The sequence below is a fragment of the Talpa europaea genome (assembly GCF_964194135.1).
Source record: "Talpa europaea genome assembly, chromosome: 8".
Lineage (NCBI taxonomy): Eukaryota > Metazoa > Chordata > Mammalia > Eulipotyphla > Talpidae > Talpa > Talpa europaea.
This window is the reverse complement of record NC_140075.1, coordinates 107,805,836-107,825,900: the sequence shown is the minus strand read 5'-3', so window position 1 is coordinate 107,825,900 and position 20,065 is coordinate 107,805,836. Positions and strand designations below refer to the sequence as shown.

Here is a 20,065-nt window from a genome sequence, read left to right as displayed (position 1 = left end):
TTAACAATTAAGAGATTAGAAATAATTTCTAATGAATTATTTTCCAAATTTCAAGATATTAAAATGAAGTAAAAGGTAAATGGCCTTTATGGAGGACCAAGAAATAGATTAGCATTTCACATAGTGATTTAAAATAAAACAAAGAAGGGCCTCCCTGGTGGCGGAAGGGGTTAAGCACTGCACTATGAAGCAATCTGCAGCCTCTGCAGCACGAGTTCGATCCCCAGCCAGCCAGGGAGAAATCCACATGGCAAGACAGACCTCTCCTGGCTCAGCTCACCCACTGCTCCCCTCAGTAGTGTATTTCGGTCAATCTGCCTGTTCTGCTCCCCACCCTGTCTCTGGTGAATCCTCTTACCCTCCCCATCTCTGGCCTGTACCCCAGCTCTTGTAAGCATAAATAAATAAATCTTTAAAAAAATAAATAAAACAAAGAAAATTCACAAACAACCTCTAGGTTGAAAACAAACACACGAAAAGCTTTAAAATTCAGCATAAATAGGTTTGACTATACCAAATGAATCAATAATCTATACATAAAATTGCACACTATTAAAAGTCAGACAAAGTGAGTTTACATTTTTTTCAAAGTTGGTTTATATTCAAGGGAAACTCTAGAGTCAGTGGCTTGGTGGCTTGCCATGGTTTCCCAGTCATCCAGTGTTTGATTTATTCATCATTAGACACCTGGAGGCAATCTTTGTTAACTAATTTCACTGGCTGCTTATGCAATTTTTTTCAAATAACATACTTCTGAGTCCAAAAACACAAATTAGAAATATTGAAAAGAAACACTACAGCAAGATATCAACATTTTGACAAAAAAGTTGTCAATAGAGGCCTCCCTGGTGGTGCAAGGGGTTAAGCATCAGCACTATGAAGCTATGTGCAGCTACTGCAGCATGAGTTCGATCCCCGGCCAGGGAGCTGACCCACATGGTGCAGCAGACCTCTCCTGTCTCCCCTTAGCAGTGTACTTTGGTTATCCGCCTGTTCTGCTACCCGCTGTCTCTGGTGAATCCTCTTACCTCCTGCACCTCTGGCCTATACCCCAGTTCTTGTATTCATAAATAAATAAATCTTTAAAAAAAAAGTTGTCAATAAAAAACCTCAACATTTTGACTTATCTAGCAAAGACAGTTACAAAGGATGCATCACTTCTTAGACAAGAGGGAGTACCTTGATGAGGAGGATGTACTGTTTTTCATCCAGGGTGTGGCAAATTCCTGAGATTCAGAGGCCTACACTATCACCGGATTTAAGAATAGAGTCAGTGTGTGAGCCCCACATTTGGTTTCTCCTCCCATTCACCACCATAACTACTCTGGAGAACCAAGGCTGTCAGCTGTTTGTCCTTAACTTTCTTCTACTACATTATCAGGTAGTCCTTTTGGTTTGCAGCCTGGTTTGTTATGATGCCTTTACTGACCACTGTGCATCAGTTTAACACTGTTCAGAGGAAACCGAGATGGTGCACTTTGGTTGGATGTGTGCATGAGTTTGTGGGGTATGGTGGAGGATGTTCTGTTGGTTTGTTTCAATAGGTTTCACACTGGAGAGGCTGAGAGGCAGCAGTTGAAGTCAGGCGAGTTTTACTGAAAGTCTCTATAGACACTTCCAGTGAACTGAATAAAACAAATACCCCCAAATTTCAGATCTACTGTGTATATTTCAGACCACTATGCAGAAACAATGAGGTTTCCTTTTCTCCTTCTTTAACACAAGGAATTACTTTAAGACTATTTTCTAAGGCACAGATGTAATTTGGGGCATAGGTGAGTGCCTCCAGGATTAGGCTACTAACCAAATGAAGGGCAAAAACACAGAACTAGATTAACTCTGGCATTGTTCAACTCCATGCTGAAACTACTGGTAACAGGTTGAAGGGTTCAGTGAATAACATCTGGACTGGAGAACAATTGAAATCATTTGCAGATAATATGAAGGCTCTGATGGTTAGGGGCAATGCAAATGACAACTTATGCAATTTCTAGGAATGACTGTCCCTAACTAGAGGTGCAGGAATAGTAGTTGAGTGGTTGGGGAAGAAAGTCAACAACTAGGAAACCAACACACTGATTCCTCCCACCCCCAAGGATTTACATTGTAAGAAATAAAGTATGTTTCTCCAGTTGTGAGGTTAGTCATATATCAGCTGAATTTGCTCTGAACTCCCACGCAAATCACAGTGCAGGGGTGATTATGGCATAATTTATGATGAGGCTGGTGTCATGCAGAACGTGTGGAAAACAATGAGGTATGCTTCTATTTCAGGGTGTGTGTCTGATTGTCACCAAACATAGCTGGTCTAATGAGACTCCCCCAGGCTGACATCACCTTAGCTTCCCTCAGGGCACACATCTCCTGGGCTTTGAGGTGGAAATGTTCACAAGGAAAAGCATAGAACCATAGAACCCTTTGTTCCCAGCTCTTTTCTCCCTGAATTTGAATCACAGCATTTGGCTGTTGACCATCATGGTTGTCACACAGTTGAATCATCAAATAGCATAACCAAACAGTCCACCTTGGGAATTAAATTACATTCCTTTGAGCAAGTCCAACAATCCACATCTTAATTTAACACACATAGTCTTTTACTCAATTATTTTCAGGAATTAAAGCACAAGGGACATGATACCAGAATCTCTCTCTCACCCCACATTTCCATATTCCATCTGTAATTTCTGTATACAGTTATCTCTCATCACCCTAAACTAAATGGAGGCTACTGAGAATAATCATCAAGATCTAAGAAGACGGTTTCAAAACAATATATTTGGCTAACATCGTTTTTCTTGCTTCCCAATTCAGTTTGACTGAAATCAAACTATTATTAATATCCATTTCCTAATGGATATAGGAATGCTAATATATAAGCACAGTAGGAAGGGAAAGGTGATTAGAGAATTTATAACTAACCTTAGGTTATCTATACTCTATAATCAAAGGTGCACTATGCTTAGTAACTAAGAAACAGGCAAAAAAAAACCCAACAATTTAGATGTACTTCTGCAAAGCATACCTGAAGGCTGAATTTACCCTGTATCCTAAAATAAAGCAAAAGACTTTTGCCTGTTGAATTCCAAATATCCTAAACATTCCTACCTATAAAATACTTAACTGCTTTTTCTTCAAATTGAGCATCATTCTGATTTCTCATTGCAGTCTGACTAGCATCTTCCCCAGGTGGAATTTTAAACCGTAGTTGTGGCTGTTTAAGAGAGATGTGAGTAAAGAAAAAGAGTTGGAATGTTCTATTGTCTTCATTGAAAATGCTATAAATAGTAATGACTATAAAAATAACACTCACAGGCTAATTATTTTTTAAATTTTTAAAATTTCTGAATTTAGAGTAAATATCACATTGTATTTTCAAGATGTTTGCCAAAATAATTCCTTACCTGAGGTACAGCCACAAATTTTAGGAACATCTTTACTTAAAATTTAAAACATTTTACCCTTCAAGATTAAAAACAACAATTGATAATTTTTTTCAAGATATCCTTAATTTTCTGCTTTCAAAATCATCTCTGGCAGTAACTGATCTAAATATCAAAGTCCAAAAAATGAAGGAAAATATAAGATGAATGCTTGTTACTATGTGGACAATTTTAGTCAGCAATGAAAGCTACTTTTAACAGTAACCACCTTACCTGTAGATAATGGAGGCCAATTATTGATGTATTATACTTTCCTTCCACTTGGAAAATTATTTAACAGTCTGTCAACAGTACCAATTTATTCTTTGAGGAAGAATTAAAAAATAATATTCTTTGACTCCCACCCATTAGAGTTCATTGCTTAAAAGGCAAATATTCTTGAGGTAAATAACCTTTGAAGTAGTTCATTCTAACCTCTAAAGTAGTTCATTCTAAGATAGGGTACAGCTAAGTAGGACAATTGGTCAAATCCATTCCACTGCCTGTTTTTATAGGGCTATGGCCTAAAAATAAGAATGCTTTTACATTTTCATTTGACTGGGGAAAAAAATCAAATTAACTATCATATTTCATGATGTGGAAATTACATGAAATAAAAATGTGTTTCCATAAAGTTTTGTTGGGACATAGCCTTCCCTTCCACGCACTTACTTAGTTCCTCCATTTATCCTTTCATTCTTATTTATTGAAGTAAACACTGCTGAACATTGGGTACATGGTTATCAAGAAGGAAGCTTTATGAGCAAATGGACAATATATTTTGTGTGTCTGGTAGAGGTTAAGGAATACACTGGAAAAGTTTTGGAGTCTCTTTCTCAAAATTACACATGCCAGAACAGCATCCCAGAACCTTAGTTTTAACAGATGTCAGGTGACAGTGTAACAAAACATAATAAAATTTAATGTTCAAATAAAACCATTATTTGTATGCATTTTATATTTGTTTCACTACATAATAAAAAGTTATAGTTTTGCCATATGCCTTTCTTAAGTAAGTTGCAACTCTGACATTAGGCCAGCTGAAACACACAGTCAATACCAATGGGGAAATATAAGAAGAAAGGAGAAAAGAAAGCAGAGATCTCAATTTAATTAGCTGTGATGCTGTGCAATTAAATGGCATCTCTATTGTTCTCTTCTCCCAAATCTTTTATATCTGGCTACAGGAGTTATATTCATCACCGAGCCCATAAATGACCTCTTCCCCCAGATCCCAGGTTTCATTTGTGACAATTTTTTTTTTTTTAGTTTTTTTCTAACAGTGATATGAGAACTAGGGATTTCAATGACAAACAGAATATGGTAGAGGCTTGGATTATTCCATAGTAATATTTGCCTGTGTTTCACTTTATGAGAAAATACAGAAATATTGTTAACAGAAATTATATATTATTTATTAGCATAGAAATAAGTCTCCACACTTTTAAAAGTAAATGTTTAACTAACAAATTAAATTTAGAGTAGGAAGTGTAATGCAGGTACTCTGGAACAGAAGTGCTCTTCAGAGTCAATTTTTTAAGAACAAAATAATCACTGATTATGATAAAAAGACAAAGATATAAAAGAAGATGCTTATTAGTCATTTTTTCAGCTCATTTCAGTTTTATCACTTTTTGCACAATTTAAAATTTATGCAAACGTTTTCAATGTTGCCTTTAATTTTTGCCAGAATATTTTGAACCTGGTTTAAAACTGAAATTGAAGAAGCCTGAGGAGGGCTTTAATAACAACTTTCTTAAGCCTGTTTATTTAAAACATGATGAATAGGCAAAAAGAAAAGGTGCAGAATGGAAAAAGTAAAATGATCCCATCTCCTTCCTAGAAGTGTTCAAGATTACTGAGTTGTTCATAATCTCACACCAGGAAAGAAAATCTTCCTAACATGCCAATACCCAGTTGCAATGTATGTGCAGTTTAGAACCCAAGCGCTTAGGAGTAGTTTTCAAGTTATAGAAAGACTGCAAGAAGCTTCATGAGCATCCAGTTCCCAGTAGTTGACTTAGTTAAGGCACTTTCTAGTCATTTTTTTTTTTTGAGTATTTTTTTTTTTTTTGAGGAGGTAATAGGTCAGTTAGTATTGACCACACTAAATGTTTCCTATGCTTGCAAATGAATCATTATCATAGGAAAAAAATAAAGTGAGAGAAAGAAATTAAAAGACAGGCCAAAAAACAAAAAAGGTACAGGAAGTCTGTTCTCCATGAGCTGCTGAGGCACTGAAGTCCAGTGTTGTGAGAAGCCAGACAGACTCAAATGCAAGTGCTAATTCTGCCACTTACTGGCTGAGCAAGCCATGTGCCTTAGCTGCCTTATCTGTAAAGTGAGAATTATAAGACCCACCTCACAGGATTGTTGTAAGGCATAAGTGGCACATATTGAGAAGTTTCAGTCCAGTGTATGACATAAAAGTATTGCTTAGTAGCTATTAAATATCATTCATTAACAAGTCAGAGGGTGACCTTTTCCTTCTTTGATGCACAGGCCATCATCCTTTGAAGCCGGTTTAGCACAACTTTGACAGGAATTAATGAGTGCTAAATAAGTATTTTTTATAGTTTTATTGAAGTACAATATTAGTAAGTTTCAAGATCCTTGACTGAGGAAATTCTCTAGTGTTCATATATATATAAACACACACACACATTTATGATATATATATGATATATATATATATATATATTCTGGAAAATGAGTTATAAATGGTGAGTGGCAGACAGCTCTAGAAATTAAAAACTGTAATTTTTTTCAATGATGTCCCATTAATGCTGAGAACTCCAGAGATTTGTTTTATGAGTTGATGGAAACAATTTCACCAGAAATGTATTGTTGCTGAGCATCTGTTTCCAAATATGTTCCACACTACAGTCATTACATAAAATACTGCTTTTCACAACTGTCATAGTTACCAGGAGATTGGAGACAAAATGGAGAACCTGGTGTATGGCCTCAATAGCCCTTGAAAATTTACTAACAAAAATCCTAACCCCCAATGTGACAACATTAGGTGGTGGGCCTTGGAGAGTGTTTAGGTCCTAAGGGTGGAGGCCCTTAAGGGATGGTGCCCTTAGAAAAAGAGACTCCAGAGAACTCTCGATCATTTTCTTCCCCCTACAAACCAGGAAGCAGGCCCTCTAAGATACTAAATCTGTGGTGACCTTAGACTTCCCAGCTTCCAAGTTCCTAGTTTTAAGTCACCCACTATGGGGCCTCCCCGGTGGCGCAGCGGTTGAGCGCTGGGTTGCGAAGCTGCCAGCAGCCTCTGCAGCGCCGGTTCGATCCCCGGCTGCTCCCCAGCCACCAGAGGAGGGTCCCACATGGCGCGCAGACCTCTCCTGCCGCCCGCGGCTCCCCTCAGCAGTGTACTTCGGTCCTTCTGCCTGCTCTGCTCCCTGCTCTGGCTCTGGTGAATCCTCTCACCCTCCCGCGCTTCTGACTGTACCCAGTGCTTGTATAAACAAAAAACAAACAGATGAATAAATAAATAAATAAAACATGCCTCTATTTAAAAAAAAAAAAAGTCACCCACTATGGTATTTATGACAAAGCAGCCTGGATAGATACAAGGTTACCAACCTGAAGTCTGAGGCCTATCTAAGGATGTGACATGAGAAGAACACCACACACACACCACACACACACACATGCATGTGATACAGCTTGGTCTTGAAGTATCACTCAAGCACTGCAACTGTAAATCATGGTAATGTGTTTAGATGGTCTTCATTTATTCACAGGAAAACATAAGCTGCTCCTTCTGCCAGCCCCAGGGTCCACGAAGCAAAGAGCTCTGACTCTAACAAAGGCACCTGGGGATGTTTTCTAGAAGTGCTGCTTTTTATGAAATTAACTGCAAATGGGGTGGTATATGGAGAGAAAAAATAATTTCTCCCTTTGTGGGAACAATTTACAAATTCTGAAACACACACACTTGGTTTATTTTCACCACCCAATGGTTCAGTAAGCTTTTTGTCACAAGGTAAAGTCTGAGCATTTGAGCTCAAACACTACTCGTCTTTGTGTTTTTCTGAGTATGTCCAAGAGGTCTCTTTCTGTTTGAGAAAGAAGCTTGACTCAAGGAGACTGCTGAATTCTTAAGACTTGTGCATTGTAGCAGTTTGGATAAACAAAGCCAGTCAGGTTTTCATATTTTTTATTCTCAAAAGAAAATGACCTAGTCAATCAACTTCTGTATACTCAGACTTAAGAATATTTCACTCTCCAGGTATTCTATTTTCCAGTTTCATTCTACAATAAACTTGGAGTTAAAATTAAGTTGCAAATTTCAGGTAAAGCAGGGTGATAAAATTTAATGATTCAGGTGGAATCTATTTTACTGAGCCTGGTTCCCTGCTCTCCTGAGCCCTCCTGATGTAGGAAGTTAAAGTGTGCAAATCTAATTGGCGGAGACCCCTCTTGACCCTAGTACAGGCTGCTAATGTTTTATCTCTGTTGAGACCGCATACCCAAGTTAGGCTTGGTAAGTCTCTTCACCTTTTGAGAAAATAGATTTTAGAGCTGTCAACTAACCTAGCCCTAAAAGTGGGAAAGTGTTGCCCAACCCTCCACCCACCATGATCACATCTCATTTACATCATTGCTTAGAACAGTTATTTTTTTTTCCTTTATCGTATATCAGGAAAAAAAAAATGGAGATGCATAGTGATTCACCTACATTCTGAGGAATGCACCTTGAGAAGAGTAAGGAGATATGCCTCACATTCCGGTTTCTAGAATTAGAGACATTCCATTAAAACTGCATTCCTCTACTTAATAAAAACTTAAATAGTTAATCCTAATTTATCTACCTATTCAAATTGGGTCTTCTAAAAATGTACCTCCCAAGCAAATCAGAATTTCTGGGGAAATTTAAGAATTGCTTTAACCAATCCTTCAACTCTTCTGGCACGCCTCACGCTTACTTCCCCATCTAAAGTAACTCAAGGACTTTTGGCTGCCCCATCCCTGCATTTCCACTCACAGTCTTAAATCCCCAAAACACATGTGGCTTGAAAGTACAGATTACACTCCACAGTCAGGCAAAAAATGATTGACAGCAAGACTATGGAAACTATCCAGCTAGTCTGCACTAGTCCAATTTATCACGTGGTTGATTACCAGGAGGACTGGTATCTCCTGGGACTCCAGAGATATTAATGTACTATATTGTTAGCCTCTGCTAGAACAATTTATTTGCCCTTGTCAGATTTTGTCTTAGGTAGTTTTTCTCGCCCAGCTTATCTCCAACAATGTGTCTGCCAACTCTACCCTAGAATATGCCTATATTCATATTTGTTAGACTTGGTATGAAAGAACTAAGAAATTTGAGGGTATTTTTTTCTCCTCAGACATGGTGCTGCCATAGGCTACTCCAGAATTTGCTGAAATGAGGTAACAGCTGAGATTAGCCTTCTCTTCTATTCATTTCAAAATCTTTTGTCTCAATATTCTTGAGGTGACAAAAAAAAAAAAAACTGCCCCTCTACTCCCAAAACACTGCCAAAAAATTAAATCAAATCATTCAAATGGAAGGTTCCAGACTATTTTTAAAAGCTATCTAGGAGATATATTAAACATGTGAAAGACTGCATGTCTGTAATACTGCTTAATATCCTTCCGGGCAGAGCTTTTGGAATGCCTCAGGGAAAAATGTATATTCTGTTCTTTAAAAAACAGAAACTCAATTTTTAAAATTAAACAAGGAAATCAACTCCTTTCTAATAAAATGATTGATACTAAAAAAAGTATCCAGAGAGCATCCCCTGGTGGCGCAGCAGTTGAGCGCTGAGCTTCGAAGCTGCCTGCAGCCTCTGCAGCGCTGGTTCGATCCCCGGCCTCAGGCGAGGGTCCCACATGGCGTGACAGACCTCTCCTGCCACACCCGCTGTGTATTTCATCATTCTGCCTGCTCTGCTCCCCACTCTGGATCTGGTGAATTCTCTCACCCTCCTGCACTTCTGACTGTACCCAGTGCTTGTATAAGTAAATAAATAAATCTTTACCAAAAAAAAGTATCCAGAAATACTTGTGACATTTACAGCTTCCTTACTAAAATGTTTCCCCTTTTCCCCTCAAAATGAGATTGGTATTCATACGCAGCCATATAATATTACCTTGTGACCTTTTCCCCTTTTCATTATGTTTAGTAGTTATCCAAAGACAAAACAATCTGAACAAATCTGAATTTAAAATCATGGTTGCCCATGAAGTGGGGGAGGGGATAAGAAGAGAGGGAGATGGTAAAAGGGCAGACAGAAGGGATGGGTTCCAGGAGGACATGGGCCGTTAATGGTTTATCCCCAGCATGCAGTAAATGCAAATAAATAGTTAGTGTGTGGAATTAATATTTATAAAAGACCTGCCAGGCACCAAGGTTTATGCATTTATCATAAGAAATCCTCAGTAGTCTTATGCAGTCAGTATTATTATTCTCTCTAATTTATAGATGTGGATACTGTCTCAAAATGGCTGAAGGATGATCTAGTAAAAGAGAAAAATGAATAGGAAACGTCATGTTCATAATCATCTAGTTTCATCTCACTTAAACATCAAATGAAAAGTAAGATGGTAAGTGTGCATAAGAGGAGCGGTAGATGAGTTTTCCAGATACTCTGTTTACTGGCTGCCAGGTAGCACTTTGAGGCTTTTCAAAATTAAACATGACACTTTTTTGGCATACTTTGCATTCCAGGTTTCACAAGGCAACTGAGAGTAAAGTAAAAAATTGTTGAAAAGTGAACGAGGCAGGATGGCAATTTAAAAAATGAGAACAAAATACAACCACAGCATCTACTACTACCAGCCATCAGAAGAAGGTGTAACACTCAATGAATCCTTTCCAACTAAATTGAGGAAAAATGGATTATCTTTTGTATCTATTTAAAATGTTTCAGCAGATTTCAAGTGGATTAAAGAAGAGATTTGCTAGTTTACATGTGCTTCAAACCCATATGCAAATAGGACTCTGATACCATACCACAAATTTATAGTCAAAGACAACACTTTGGTTTAAAGAAGATCAGCACACAATGTAACTGCAATTGAATGTCACGCACACAAAAATAAGTCAGACAATGTTAAGCTCCAGTGAAGAATTTCGGTAATTACCAGCTGCATTGTAAAAATCACTGTCAAATATTTGTCTCCATTGTTTGTGATTCTTCCAAAGCCTAAAAGCACTCTCCTCTCTGCTGCTTGCCTTCATGGCCATTTTAACCTTTTCCTCTCCACAGATTCCTAGCACTCCTGCCCAAAGTCAGTAACCAACTTTTGTTTCAATGATACATTCAAAGAAAGAGGGAGAATACAGAAGAATAGAGGGGGTTGGGGGGAGAGAGAGAGAGAGAAAGAGAGAGAGAGAGAACAGGAATGATAGAACTTGGAAGTATTCCCCTCCTCCAAATTCTTAAACAAAATTGAACCCCAGAACAGGAAAATGGTGTTTTTATTTTTTTAAATGGTTGTTTTTTCAAGATCTTAGAACCAGTAATAGGTCTTACATTAAAAAAATTTAAAAAATTTAAAAAAAGACCCAGTAGCAGGGCAGTGATTTGTTTATTTAGTTAACAGAAAGTACTGAGTGCCTACCATGGTGTGGCACTGTGCTCAGTAGAAATTTGGGAAAGTGAAAGACATGAGTTGCTTCATAGACAAATGGGAAATTGCAGTTCATTGTATGGTGATTTTTTTATTTTAAAATCTAAACCCCGTATCTAAGTGGATTTAAGGGTTTAATTAAAATGAATTCAATTTTATTGATTATATTTACCTTGAAATATTCTTTGTTAAACTTCAAGACATTGTGCTTTCCTAAAATTATTTTCTCTCTCCCTTAGACTTCTTTGCAAGATATTCATCCTTAGCCTGTTATTAAAGTGTTGGAATTTCCTGGAATTATGGATTATGTATTTATCTCTTTATTCTACGTACTTCCCTTGGGAGTTCCCATCGCTGCTGTGGCTTTTAGTATCATCTATACTCTATGGTGATGAGGTCTGAAGACACCAACTTCTGCATGTCCAGTTCAAGCCCCTTCTGAGTTCTAGACTCATGTGAACACTCTTTCTTCACAATGGCATCTAGATGTTTCCCATGCACCCAAACACAAAATATCAAAAATTGAACTGATCAATTTGTTATCTCATTGGCTAATATAATCATTAATGAAGCTGCTCAATCAAGAAACTCAAGTCATTCTTAGTTCCTTTCTTTTTAGCTTCTCACAACTAGTCTCAAAAGCTCATGGCTTTTTATATCCTAAAATATATTAACAACATATTCAGTCCTTTTCATTTTCTCTGGTGCCACCCAACCAGGGTCACCAGCATGTCTTGTGAACATTCTCAGGAGTATATGCCTAGTAGGTCTCCCTGGTTTCAATTTTGCCTGCATCCAATTGTATTTGACTATCCAAATTACCAGTTAAAAATGCAAATTTCATCATATTTCCTCTTATTTCAAACTCTGAACTCCTTTTAGTAAATGTAAAATCCTAATTTCTTTATGAGGTCCTTTAGACCTCTGTTTACCTCATAAACTCCTTCTGGACTTACCTCTCCTCTATCAGACACTATATTCTATATCACTAAACTTCTTTGAAAATTTTCAAAGATCCTCGAACATGAAATTGATGGTGTCTTTCACATCAGGCCTTCCCATGTCCTGGACACTGCTTAAACTTTTCTTATCTTCATTCCAAGCTTGCCACTGCTAACTCCTGGTTATCAGTTAATTATTGTGAAGCCTATTAGATCGCCACTCCAGTCCAGTTTACCCAATCCACCTTTAACCCCGTATACTGCTACTCAATCGACTTATCTCCACCAAAACCAGATTTCTTTTTGTAATATGTTCCCACAATAATTTATACATCCCCTCAAATATAATTTTTCAACATTTTATTATAAATATTTATCTAACCGTCTTTCCCACTAAGTCTGTCCTAGAGGACTATCCAGTATAAGCAGCATGTTTTGTGTCCCTAGCACCTGGTACACAGTGCTTTGCACAGAATTGGTGCTCAACAAATTGGTGCTCATTCAATAAGTATATAGAATACCTTTTTATTTACAGGGAAGGGCTTAGAGATAAATAAACAGGCCCTACCTTTAAAGAGGATAACATTAGATGCAAATGTCTGTTATACATAATTATATGATGATAATGAGTAAATAAAATCGATTCCAATTTGGATACATGGGGATTTGCTAACATTGTAAATTGGAATTAAATATTTAGTTCTCCCTTCTGGGATAATCTAACCCACACTAAACACTTCTGGAAGACAGTTTTATGATTTTATATTACAGATGAGAAATTAGGCACAGCAAAGTTAATTGAGTTACTGAAGGTTACCCAGTGAATCAGACACAGAGTCAGGATTTGAAATTCAAAGTTGTCAATCTCCAGTTCTTAGTGCTATGAAGTTTGTTTGGAAACTATTTTTTTCTTTTTTTCTCAAAATTCTATTGTATGGCTATATGCTTTAATAGTCTTCTCAAAACTATCACCTGTAATATTTATAGTGAATACAGAAACTCAGAAATGTAGGCAATTTTTGATGGATTTTTCCTCTACAATTTAAATGAAAGGCTTTCTGTGGGGTGTCCTTGCACTCCTGTGCACTTTGAGAGGTGTCAGTTCCGTCTTTGTCTTTCGATAGAATGTTGGTATTATGCACCAACTGCCACTGCTAAGTGCCAACATTTAACTCTTCTGCTTTTGGACATCATCTTGGATACTCTACATCTATAAATGTCCATAGCTAGTTGACTGGAGCATTCTATTGCATTTGATGGACATTTGGGTAGAGAATGCTGCCAGTCCTTAATAAATATTTGAGAAGCAACACAGGCTATTACATTTAATATGTTCCAACACTTGTATTGTGAAATAAACTCAAAAAAGTTTGTGCTGCCATCTCAAAGGGCCTGATTTGTACTCTGTATGCAATAGATATGTTTATATATGGTATTCTGAGGACCAATGACAGACACAATGCATAATTAAAATACCTCAAAAAGCTTTAGATATCTTTCAATATATATGTTTAGTGTTTTTGTAACAACAGGCATTGTTGATATTAATTTCTTAGAGTCAGGCAAGAGTATATACTTGAGATTCTTCTCCCACAGACCAGAACAATCAGGGGTCTTTTCTTTTATACTTTTGAATATAGATACTAAAAGAAGTTAATCTGAACAGAAATTGGGACAAACATGTGACGGTTTTACTAGGCATACAGAACTATACCCTCCTTCTTCAATTTCGGATCAGTCCTATAGCTTTCTCTTATAAGATACACCATCAAATAAAAGAACCCCAATTAGATAAGGTTCTCCTTGCTCTTTGGGTTTTGCTTGATATATCTTTTATTTGCCAGAATTAGATACCTTTACCTTTGCCAGAATTAGATACCTTTACTTCTTAAGTGCAAGCCAGCTTATTTTATCACTCTCCAGTTCATCCCTGTAGTTCCAGACCCAGGAAGAACTATAACTGTCCAAAGTGTTTACTATTCTTAAGCACCAACATGACTTTAAGTGAATTGGTCTTGCTGTATGAGTATAACTGATTATGTTTCCCCTAATAAAGACAGACACTTGAGTTACACATTTGTAAGTCAGCCCAATGTAAAAGAAACAGAGATCTTCTGTCAGATGCCAACCTAACATCAATTGCTCATAGCACAGAAATGTCAATTAAAATTCTAGTGCATAATTTTCCAGTCTAAGAAATATGCATAAATTTATGGTGAATTGAGAGGCATGCAAGGTAAGCCTTAAGCTCCATATATGGGTTAATATTCTAGGTTGGTCACTGGTAGATGACATTCATGGAGCAAGAATACATTTCACTTGAAAATGAATTCATCCTCATTCAGTAGTCTTGTTTTTTTAGAAATGATTTCGGGATGATGATGATTTCATTTATAATGCTGTAGTTCCCATAAAACTGTAACAAGAAATAAAGGTTCCTTTCAAGAGTTGGCTTCCTGCTTTAGAAGATTGTAAATGTTCTCAACTATGCAAAAGGAAGCAAACTTCAGTTTGGACCTTAAAGTTCTGATATACATACATACATATATATATATATATATATATATGTATATATATATATATATATATCTTTTTTATTCCATCTGCCATACTTCTCTGAATGTAACAATAATAAAGATGAACAAAATAAAAATGTTTTCATCCCAAGGATGCCTGCTCTAGTGGAGAATTTCCTTTACCTGCAGAGATTCCATTTCTTCATCTTTTCTGTGGGTCTCCTCCAGCAGATCTACAATAAGAGAGTAAAATACAATGTAAAAATGGGCTGCCTCTTCTTATCAAACCCAATTCAGTCAGCAGTTTGTTTAAACTGTTGCCTGGAAAGAGAACGATGGATGATGTAAGAATTACCCTGTGATGCCAGATGATGAGATGACAAAAGTCTGGACTCTGCCAAACCTAAGCTAGATAAAAGGCCTGGGAGGTCCCCACTTGCTGGAGATAGCAGAGAATGAGAACAATGCAATTACAAATCCCAAATCATACCAATATTTCAGGAATTTCATTCAGGGCTTATATAACCCAAAAGGAACACACATTTAATTTTCTTTTCAAAGAAAAATTAGAAACAAACCATTTGCTCTTAAATGAAGCTCCCAAGCCAAGTTCCACCTCCAGAGTCAATTTTTATAGCTGAATTAGAACGCCCTGGAATAATGGGTGTTATTAATGGAAGTAGAACACCACCTTAACTGTAAAGTCATATTAATTATCATTTCATACTGAGAAGGTGGGAAGCACTGAAGCTACATCTGACCAAGACTTTGGCACCATCTCAGAGAAATCAGTGGCTAGAAGGAAAGGTAGTCAACTGAAGTGAGTTTTGTTTAAATGCATGTGAATAGCCATGGTGTCTCGGTGCCCTAGATTAATTTATGAACTTGCTATTAAGGAAAATATATTTGGCAAGCAGAGTTTTCTGCCTGCAGCTATACCACCCTGTGCTATGATCTTATTAGATCTCACAAACCTAAAGAGGGCTGGGCTGAGTCAGAACTTGGATGAAAACTGTCAAGAAACACCTACAGCAGCGCACATTAATATTAGCATTTGCCTTACTCTGTGATTGATATAGCTTACCAAGAGGCTGTGCTGCATAAAAGGAAAATATAACTTACATAAATTCAATATATATACCAGAAAAGTAAATACAAATGTTTTCAGCAAGTGCAACACTAGATACAGCAGGAAGCAGCAATATAGCAGAAGCCAAGTTGCATTGGTATATGTCATAAATGGGCAGGCAACACACTGAAACTTCAGGAGACCTGATAGATGATTGATAGTGATGACCCTTAGAGACTGTGTAGCTAATAGAGCTACACAGAAGTTGCAAGCAATCCTTTCAAGAAACAATGTACTGGGATTAAGGAAAAGAGGTTATTTTTGCGGTGTATCCCACTGAGGAGCTGACTTAGGGTTCCCAAACCTCCCATAATGAGAGTTACATCAACAAACTTAGAGGACACATCAATGTGTGAGGATGTATTTTTAAAGCATTTTTGGTTGGCATGGCAGGTTATTTAGCTATGTGCTACAGAAACCAATTTGGAGTATGATAGATTATTTAAGCACCTTCAGTCATTTCTCTTTTTGCATCCTTACTCATTTGCAGTCTGACATTGCAGCATTACCATCATGTGATCACATGCATTTACTTTCCACATCATGCATCTAGGCTGGTCTCCTGACTTGACTTGGCAAATAGAACATGGCAGAAACAACTCTGTACCAATCTGTGTTGTGAGTTTAAGAGGTCTCACACATTTTCACTTTTCCACTTGGAACTCTGACTTTAACACATGAACAAGCCTAGACAAACCTGCCAGATGACAAGAGACACATGGTCCAATGCTCTTCCCACCTCCAACACCCTGCAGCTTGCCCCAACTGGTAGCCAGAAAATGCCCAGAAACACAGCTGTCTAGTTGACCTAAAGATGACTACAGATGACTCAGATGGGCACCCAACTGAGACCAGACAAATTGCTCAACTGGGCTCAGTGCCAGCTCCAACTCCCAGAATCATGATCTTAATAAATGGAATTTGGGGATGGTTTGGTACTCAGCACTTGCTAACAGATAGCAATCAGTTCTTATCTGATCGATAAACATTTTGTTTTCATCAGAAAGGATATAAGGATAATGAATTACACATGGGAAAAAGAGGACTTCCAGTCCAGAGAGAGTAATTGGTCTAGGTGGGCAGGGCTATAAATAGCATGAACTAGTCAGCATCATGTCCTGGGTACCTCTAATCTTTGTGTTACTCCACCAAGAAGTGCTAATGAGACTAGCTTAGATCTCTTGCCTACTGCTGGGCTGGAGGAAAGAAAAGAGCACTTTCATTGATAATCCCCAAAGAAATTGGACTAAGAACAGAAAGGAATCATTTCCAAATGCAAAATCAGGGTATTGTTAACAGAAGAGGGAGGGATAGATAACAGACAGGCCAAAACAACAGCTGCCTATTTCAACTGGTTTTGGTAAATTGTGTCTTTAGCACAATTCAGTTCCATTATCTGTGAGATATAAGGTCATCACTGTATCCATATATGAACACAGCCATTTTGCTCACAATTTTGGATAGAGGAAGGTTCCCAGAGCAGGGTCTTTTGGAATGAATTACATTATTTCATGACACAGTGAAGCTACAGTGAAGCTATAGTGAAGTGCATCAACCACTAAAGAAAACTAACCTTATTCTTCCAGACTCAAGCTGTTATCGCAAACAGCAAATATAATAGGTAAAAGTTACAGGATAGATGATATGGAGCTCTACTATGGCCAACTTAATTTACATATTTGATCAAATACAGAAGTTCAATTTACTTTTAGAACGTCTCAGTAAAATTATTACCGCAATTAAAAAATTATGTTCTCAGTGTTCTCCAAATACACAAAGGTCATTCTGCTCTTCCTATAAAGCTGACATCAATTGCAATACTTGACTTTGAGTAGTTGAACAAAAACAACTAAAATGGAATGCCTACAACTGGCATTTAAAATACAGAACTGTCCTTCTGTTCACTCTCACTGATCCCTGCCCCAGTTTATATTGAGAGTATAAATGAACATGTTTTGTTTCGTTTTGTTTTCTCTATATACTATATTCTTCCCCTTTGAGAACTTACTCCTATCCATGTGATTCCTATGAAATGTTCAGTCTAGTGGCCTAACTAAGCTCTCTTGCTATAAAAGTAACTTGTGACCCAGGGAGGCAAGTCAGACCACCTCCCCTCCATGAACATATAAGCTAAAGCCATGCCACCAGGAATCCTTTTGCTGGGACTAATATGGATACTGGAGAGAATTTCTCCCCTGAACGAGCCAGCTTACATTAACCAGCACTTCCAAGGCTGTATTTTTGACTATGTCAAAGGAACCTGCCTAACAATGCAGTTGGCAAAGATTAAAAGAGAGCAACACACAGAGAGAAAGAGAGTTGGCTGAGGACAAGATCCATCTTTGCCTAAAGTCCACCTACATCCTGGATTTCCAACACTCTCTTTTTGGCTTTTACTTAAATTAGCTTCAGTTGGATTGCTGTGGTTTTCAGCAGTTTCTAGGGATATGGATATATTGAATCACCTTATCTCTATTTAGAAATTTGGAGAACTTAGAAAGAAGTTTCTATTCCATAGTGAAATGTTTCATTCTTTAATAAAGAGATGATGACATGAAGCTCAACAAAGGCAAAGTGTTTGCTTGAGGATACCTAGTTAGCACTAGAGACACAGAGAGAGCTTTGCTCCACCACCTTCCTGACCTATCTATCATATCATATTCTTACTGCTCAATATTGAGTTGGTCTATTCTTCAAACTGCTATTTTTTTTAAATGCATACATGCCTATATTTCTCTGACTTTCTTTTGCAGTTCTCTGATTTTAACAACCATATTTTCAGTGTCTTTATATCCATATCCTTCCTAACTGCTGCTTCTCTACTTTTGTTACTTAACTTAGAGCCTCAAAATTGCCTCTCCGCCTACACCACTGCTCTGTGCAATTACTCATTTGTTGGGTGCATTGTTTCAGTACAAGCATTTGGAATGAAGAGCAGGGTTATTAACCTGTGACATTGCTGAGAAGTGACTACTTTAATCCATATAGACTGAAGACCAGAAAATATAGGTGAGATCTCTGGGCAGTTTAAGTAACCTAATGCTGTGACAACTGAATATGATTAGCCCAACTCATTATAAAGAGCAATCTTCTTGTTGCTTGTCCTTACCAGCTTTAGAACAAATGATCAACATGGAAAAGGCTGAAAGGCTGCTCTGCTCCCTTGCTTACCACTGGCATGTTGGTGCTTTATTATTCTCTAGTTTGCTGTTCAACACAAACAGCAATTCAAATGCCATGCAAATTGCTGTGGCTAAATCTGTTTCCATCAACATTAGTTAATGAAAGATTTTTTTTTTTGGTGAAAGGGCAGCAGTCCTGTGTATTTTCCCTGGACTAGCCCCAACTCTTTAAATTAGTTGATACTAAGTCATTATTAAATGTAGTCACTATAAGGGTGGAGGGAATTTCATATAAAAAAGCAGGACATCAAGGATAAGAATTGAAGAATCTAGTTGTTTTATTTATTTCCCCTTACTTTGCATTTCTCTGGCACACTCAAAGTCATAGATCATGACCATGCTTTTGGCTAAGACCATCTTGTACCACTTTCTTTGCAGTCTTTGCAACTAGTGGTCTGGCTGTTTAAGGAGGTTTGACACTTTTTTATTTTGATTTTGGTTCCTGGTAGCCAAGGAAGCAGATAGCTTGTTTGTTTATTGGCTTTTTTTTTTTTTAGAAAAGTAAATATTTACTTAGATTGAGGAAAAAGTCACAACAAATTATATCTTTTAAGAATTAGGACAAATTCATGTTTATTTGCTTTTGCAAGGAGAATCATGTCTAGGTGTGTATGAGCAACATAACCCATCCAGCAACTTTACCTTTCACAGAAAGGTTGGACATTAAGTTCAGAAATAAACAGTTTTTTTCTTTAGCCTTCATTATAAAATAGCTCACTCATGTTGCAACTCAGCTCAGCTGGTAATGGAGAGAAAGCGACAGAAATAGGGAAATCAGACACAGGGACATTCATGACAATGCTCTGGTTAGAGCAGCATTGACAGCAGGATATGGTGAACTAATGCAGTTCAGAGTAAAAACATAAGTTTCTGGCTTCTGTATCTCATTTAGTAAGTCAGTACTCTTGCTCAGTGTTAACTTGGTATACTGCTTTTGGATTCCTTCCATCATTGGTATTTACACTATCTAGAGCTCTGCTATATCTGCTTAGACATCCACCGGTACATTATCTGGATATACCACAATGAGTTAAGAGTTTTCTCATGAGACCTTACCACAGAAAACACACAGGTTAAAATGAACAACATTCAGAAAGTATGGCTACCCTCTGTGGTTTGTCTCAGACGCTGAAACAACATAATGGTCTACAGATGGAGCCCAAATGGTTCAATAAATGAAAGGTTTATAATCCACTGTCTGTCTTAGGTATGTATTAAAACATCCTAATACTGGTTCTTATGATTTATTTGATGTCAATTCATT

General features: G+C 37.4%; 1 protein-coding gene across 1 annotated transcript in view; it reads right to left on the bottom strand.

Annotated features, from left to right (window-relative positions):
• CEP128 (centrosomal protein 128) overlaps positions 1-20,065 on the bottom strand; it is a gene marked incomplete at its 3' end in the record, with an annotated part of 367,236 nt that overhangs the window by 55,151 nt on the left and 292,020 nt on the right. The window contains exon 18 of the mRNA XM_084240528.1: positions 14,674-14,723. Coding sequence (XP_084096654.1) covers positions 14,674-14,723 — 50 coding nt within the window. The remainder of the gene's footprint in view (positions 1-14,673; positions 14,724-20,065) is intronic.